We start from the raw sequence: 6,499 nt of genomic DNA on the forward strand, positions 1-6,499 counted from the left end.
AACAGAATATTTACCAAGTAAAAAAAAAAAAAAAAAAAAAAAAAAAAAAAAAAAAAAAAAAAGAGCGCCTTTTTCTATTTTTTTGGGGGGCAGTCTTTGCAGTCACGTCTGTGCCAGTTCTGTGACTAACACGGCTGAAAACGTAAAAATCCTATAACTGAAGAAAGAGCGACTGTTTAATATTTTCCACTAAAAGCCACAAAGAAATCTGGTGTACTGGCTCTGCTGACTAACAATTTAGGGAGTAAACAATTCCAGCATTTTAACTGCTTTCATATGGCACTGGTCAGAGCAGCAAAACAGTCCTTCCTTAACTCACTGAAGCAAGAAAGTCCCCACAAAAATACTCTGAAAAATAAATGAAAATAAAATCTCTCTTAACATAATCAGTTCACTATTAAAAAGCCAGCTATTAAAACCAAACTCACGGGTTTTTGCAGCTAGTATAGACAAAGATATTTTCTGCTTGAAAAAAAATGGCATTGAATCTCATTTAAATATAATATTAATATTATAATAACATTCATATAATAAAACATAATCATAAAAATATAATATAAAGACCTACAACTTGCTGAATAAGTATTTTCAGCTTCTGCCTAAATGGTGCTGGTTTGTGGGTGTATTATGTAAATGGCTTCTGTGAAAGTTGCTGGATAAGCTTCAGCGTTAGAGGAACAGAAGGAGGGGGTTTGCTCCTGCTGTGCAGTATGAAGGCACTTCTCCTGTCCTCCAGAGGAGAATTTGTCAATGGTGAACAAGTTTCCAGCTCTTTGATAAAGCATCTGCACTCAGGTTTAACATATGAATCCAGGCCGAAAGAAAGACAGGTTTAAGTGGGCTATTAAATGGTCTGGGTATTAATAGACATATTGAATTCCCACCTTTGGGGGCCACAGGCAGGAAAAGCTCACATCACCACGCTCAAAATAATGTCTATGGTAGCTTCCCTGCAACATAATAAATTGCTTACCACACAGCCAGTGACATTTCCTGCAGGTGAAGGTTTTTAAGTGCGAAAGAGTGCCTTACAGAAGGGCTCCCCGAGCTCAGCGCTGCTGGCTTGGCAGAATATTGCACCGGTTTCTGATTCACCGTGAAATTTCAGCTACGATTCAGATTTCCCAAGTGTTCTCGTTTACAGCATCTGACTAACAAACATCTTTATAAATATACTCTGTTCATTATATGGAGTCCAGTTGTTTTGGAATGCCATACTTTTGGTCTTAATTATGAAAAAGCAATGGTTTATACACTACACTGCTTTGTTCTAGTGTTTCAACCATGTATTAAAAAGAAACAACACAGATTCACATGAATACATATGAAAACTCATGTCCTTCTTGGCCACAGCAAAACCAGTTTAAATAAAAACAAGGACATCCTCAAGGATCATCTACTGCAACACCCTACTGTCTGCTAAGGAACACAGCAACTGCAACCTAGGAAAAAACTTTGGGGTTTATTTGCGAAAAATACCCTAAGGTACAGACACCATAGTTCACTTGCATAACTAAACATTCATTTGGAAAAAAAAAATAATTAAAAATTAGATTTTAAGTCTACAAGTACAGTTCACTGACAAAACACATACTGGAGTTTCATACTATACACACACACTTGGTATTCTAGCTAAGCCCATATGTTCAGTGTAAATGGACACTTTTTGAGAGCCAGTAAGTTTATGTAGTACACAGAAGCTAGGAGTTCCATACATTTTCTTTGGAATTACCAACTGGACACCGTGCTAGATAGAGATAATGTCGAGTTTAATTCAAATTATCTGAAAGTGGTCCATTTTTTGACCTTTGCAATTAATGCTCCAAAGCATACTTAAAAAATACAGAAAAAAAATCAATAGTTGCCACAAAAAGTATAGGACTTCACACTTATTTTGTTGTTAAAATTCAGAAAATTAAGCATATTTGAACATACTCTGATAATTATTCTAGAAATTTTACCTATAATTAAAATAAAATGAATATAAACTATTTCCAAAAGTGAGTTAACATATTACCTCTTACATAGCATTATATATATTTGAATGGTGACATTACTACGGTCAAAGAGTTAAAAGCCAATATGTCACAGTTTGCATTAGAAAGAACCAACACAACTGAGTCAATATTGTATTGATCTTGTCAGCAATCTAAACCATGTAAGTAAGCAGACAAAAAAAACCCCTACTACCTACTCACGCTAGAAACGTGTGTGTATGCAACTACTTCCATAACCAGAGGACAACCCAATTCTAGAAACATTTAACTTTTGCTTACAATGAACCAGCACTTGGAGGTTACTTAAAAGAAAAATCTTCCACCCTCTCATCCCCTTCAACTGGAAGTACTGCCCTCCAACTCTATGCAAACACCATCTCTAATCATCTCTTCTTTCAACTTCAAAAAAATCATTCAAGGTGTCCTCCGCTTTGCAAAATACAAGTTTCCAATGATGCCTAAGAGCTATTCTGAAAGCTAAATGCTGAAGCTCACAACTCTAGTAAAAGAAACCAAATTAAGGTTTCAGTTTTTCAGCAGATTATCTAGACTAGTAACTTTCACTGAGGAAGAAGAGAGAATCGTAACAGCAAATGAAGGCAGAGTAAATTCAAGGGGATTAATTTAAGCCTCCTCTCCCCAAACTGATTTAGGAATCATAACATATCTTTGCAAAGTATGAAGAAAGACTACTGCATTTATCAAAAAAAAAAACCCCAAACCAACCATTCCTTTACAGTTTATCTAAATAAAACTTAAAATAACTGAAGACAGCAGGTTATCAGCATCCATCTTCTCCACACATCACTTATTCCGTAGAAAAGAAAGCTTATTAAATGAGTAGTAGGAAAGAAGAGTCAAAAATAGCCTAACAAAAAAGTGTCTACTGGGGCTTGAGGGGTGATCTATGCGATAGCCTCCACGATACCTAATTGTCAGCAAAATAAGATCTCCATAATGTTGACACGATGCTTTTCGCAAATTAAACAAAACAAGTGTTGTAATTTTCGAACTAGGCTTGCCCTTAAGTCAGTCAAGTTCAAAGAGTCTTTCACAAGTGCATATAAAGACCATATACTAGAAGAATACAACCTGCAGGTTAAGACATGGATGACAGCAGCCATGCCCACAACCAGAGAGAAAAAACATGAACTCTGAATCAGCTAAAAATAGCAACCTTTTCTACAGGTCTACCCTTTTCTCTAGGAATTGATGAGCAACATTGCTGATGACACTGAAAACCTCACCAAAGCACATTCACTATCAATAAATCTACCCAAAGATTTCTCTCTTGCCAATCAGCATTTACTAAGTCTTTTCTGGGCTGAGATTAATCCAACTGGTTTCATTTAACATTTTGTATAATTAAGGATCTAGACAAGGAAAGAAATTGTTTAAAAAATAAGTCATAAGTCTTACTTGGTTTTAAATGTTTTCATTTTTTACTGAAACCTGACAGAACAATCTATATCAGCTCTGCAAAACAAAGACCTAAACTATCCAGTTCTTCAGAAGACAAAGATTGCTCATAATAACTACAGCTGTAAGTACATAGGCATGTCCCAGTATAAGCAGATTTTTATATAATTTAGCTAGAATATTTACTAAAGCGTTGCCCACATATAGACAGAGATGAGTGTTCAGCATCACCATGAATATAAGCTACAAGACTTCTAGAAGCCCTGTGAGTCACTCAGCTCAACTCCTCTGCTGTTTCCTCCCCACTCCTGAGGGAATGAGGTGGAGTCAGGAAAAAGAACAGTCTAAAGCAAGACGAAATTACTACCTTTCTTCCCAGTTTTGCTCTGTTTATTCCAGAGCATATGCACAGCTGGGATGCAGAAAAAGGAGACTAGTTTTAACCTCTGGATTCCGCATTTCTGCTTCCAAGGACAAGCAAAATACCTTTGCTTGCACCTGCCGGATATCATAGGCAGTTCTTGACTTCTTTTTCTCATGCAAGTATATAGCCTCTATTAATCTACACAACTATTTCATGTAGTCATGTATTTTCTTTGAATGAAGACTTTGCAATTTATGAAATCCAGAAACAGAACGGTCACGTCAACAAAACTTGAGACACAAAAATGACAAAGAAGAAAAATAATCCGGCATTCATTCTAACTTTTCTCTATTGGAGCGGCATAAGAAAAATTAATAATGCAAATTACTTGTTTGTGATTGAGATGCAAACTTAATTTGTGTACTCAACCAAACTCTAAGCTTTCAAAAATATTTCAGAAATATAATCTAATCAATGAGCAATAAAATATGTTAAAAGTCTACTAAGCAATTTTTCCCATTTAAGACTTCTAGCACATTTCATACATCTGAACAATACGCTGGTAGAGAAACTCTTGGCTGAAGCATCTTACAACCACCACAGTACAAGATAAATCAACACCTTAAAAAAAAAAAATAATTATCTGATATCCAAAATATGGAGTCTAGCAATAAGGAAAAAAAAACAAAACAAAAAATGCACTGAGCACAGACATTCCTAAAAAACAGAAAAGCAAGTACAAGTCCTACTTCTCTTTAAAGAAAGTGGAAATCTGAGGGAACAGCATCTTCCCTCGTGATTTTCTAGCTAGGATGTCACCCACAACACTTCCCTTTTTATTAAGACCAGATTCAACTTCGCTGGCCGGAGTTTTATTTTTGTGCTCTTTTAGTGTACAACCCTGTAATCAAAATCAATAATCCATTCTTACATTAACAAACAGTACCTAAAAGTCGTCCTCTGGTCTGTCTGACTTCACATTATCAAGGTACTTCATAAACAAATGCATGTGCTCTGCTTGGGGGCTCCTATTGATCCATCAGCTGCATCTAGCAGCAGCCACCTCCCTGTCTTTTGACCAAAATGGAAGGCAGCTATTACACCCAACAGATTTCCAAAATAACAACCATACAAGTCTGATAGCGGAATTTTTTGCCTTACAAAATTAACTACAAACTAAAACAACTGCTGTTTCAGGGAAGACAGACCACAAAAAAGATGCACATATCCATGCACATTGTTGTGGATAGTGAACATAAGTCTGCATCCATGAAGACAGACGAATAGATGTAGAAAAACTACTTTAGACAGTGTGGTGTGGGTTTTGGACAGGAGATGGGCTGGTTTTAAAGCAACTTTTCTTTTGGGAGAAGATAAGTGACAGAAGACAACTTCTATTGGAAAATGAAGGTATTATCTCAAAATATCAGTTCAGGCAGAGAGAGAAGCAGGCAAAAAGACTTCTTCAGCATTTGCTAAACCCATACAAACCCACAACTATCAGCTGCACACTTTCTTATTGCAAGTACAATAGTTTTTTAAAAATGTTTTCATAAAACAAAAAGCAAGGCCCACAGATCAATTACAGGTATTTTCACCTGTTGGCAGAGCAAAGGCAGAAGCCACTGATTGCAAGAATACTTCTGGCTTCCTTAATTCCTTCCAGCTCAGACCATATGCACAGCCAATTTTGTTTTCTGGCACTGAAAATGGCATCAATTACAATAATAACCACAGTATCCTTCCAGGAATAATTATTGAAGGCAGCAATTTCAGCTGTGCACACCAGCTCTAAAAGCAGAGTTGAAGGGGACAAACAAAACAAAAATCAAAAGCTCAGTCTCAGCAGCCCCTGTTTGCTCTTTCAGATGTCAACCGCCCTCTCCCAGCACTACCCAGCCAGTTGCTGGGAGGTGAGACTGGACAGGAATGCAACAATAGCCAAGAAAAAAAACCCCACAACCCTGAGACATTAGAAGACATCAACCCAGTGTCCCAGCTGGCACCGACAGCCTGGTGCTTCAGAAAGCGATGCTCTTACATCTTCCCAAGGAGAAGGAACAGATAAAGATAGCTTGGCTGGAAGAAATGAATTACTGCAGAATTCCTCATCTTAAGTTGCATATCATCTATCACATTGCCTTGAAAGTGTTTATACCAATAGTGGACGCGCTCTTATAAATTAACTAAAACATGATCCTACTAAATTCTATTAGAGTACCTGGTAAAACAACTAAGAGAATTCCCTTTGGGCATGCAGGCGCACGCATACACTGAGAAGAATTAGTACATCTCCTTTGATCTGCTTTTCTACTGATCTATTGTCATCAAAGATGAGCACAGGAAGTGCTGACTTTATGTATTCCCCCTCTGAAAATTTCTTCCTGCAATACTGCTTCTGCAGAGAAAACAGAATCAAGCTCATCATTACAAAAAAAAACCCCTAACCTACCTCACAAAAGGTCAACATAACATTGCCTTATTTTCACCATACAATAGGCTTGCTTTTCCCTCTTCAGTAGGTATTCTGGGGCTTGTAATACAGTGCATGCTCTGCGCTTCAGGGACAGATGCTGTAACACACAAGGTCACCACAGGCCTCTCAGAGTCTACATCCCTGAATATCAGTAGATCTCCTTGGGGTTTCCTAAAGCATGATATAGCAGGCTTAACAGTCTCTTCTTGCTCTGATGCACTGAAACCAATTCCCTATGACCGT

General features: G+C 37.2%; 1 protein-coding gene across 1 annotated transcript in view; it reads right to left on the minus strand.

The window, feature by feature from the left end:
- The window catches only part of ANKRD28 (ankyrin repeat domain 28), a 102,747-nt gene extending 100,336 nt beyond the window's left edge, over positions 1–2,411 (minus strand). The window contains exon 1 of the mRNA XM_009888919.1: positions 2,370–2,411. Coding sequence (XP_009887221.1) covers positions 2,370–2,411 — 42 coding nt within the window. The remainder of the gene's footprint in view (positions 1–2,369) is intronic.
- Between the last annotated feature and the right edge of the window lie 4,088 nt (positions 2,412–6,499).

The sequence above is a fragment of the Charadrius vociferus genome, unplaced genomic scaffold (genome assembly GCF_000708025.1).
Source record: "Charadrius vociferus isolate BGI_N301 unplaced genomic scaffold, ASM70802v2 scaffold217, whole genome shotgun sequence".
NCBI lineage: Eukaryota > Metazoa > Chordata > Aves > Charadriiformes > Charadriidae > Charadrius > Charadrius vociferus.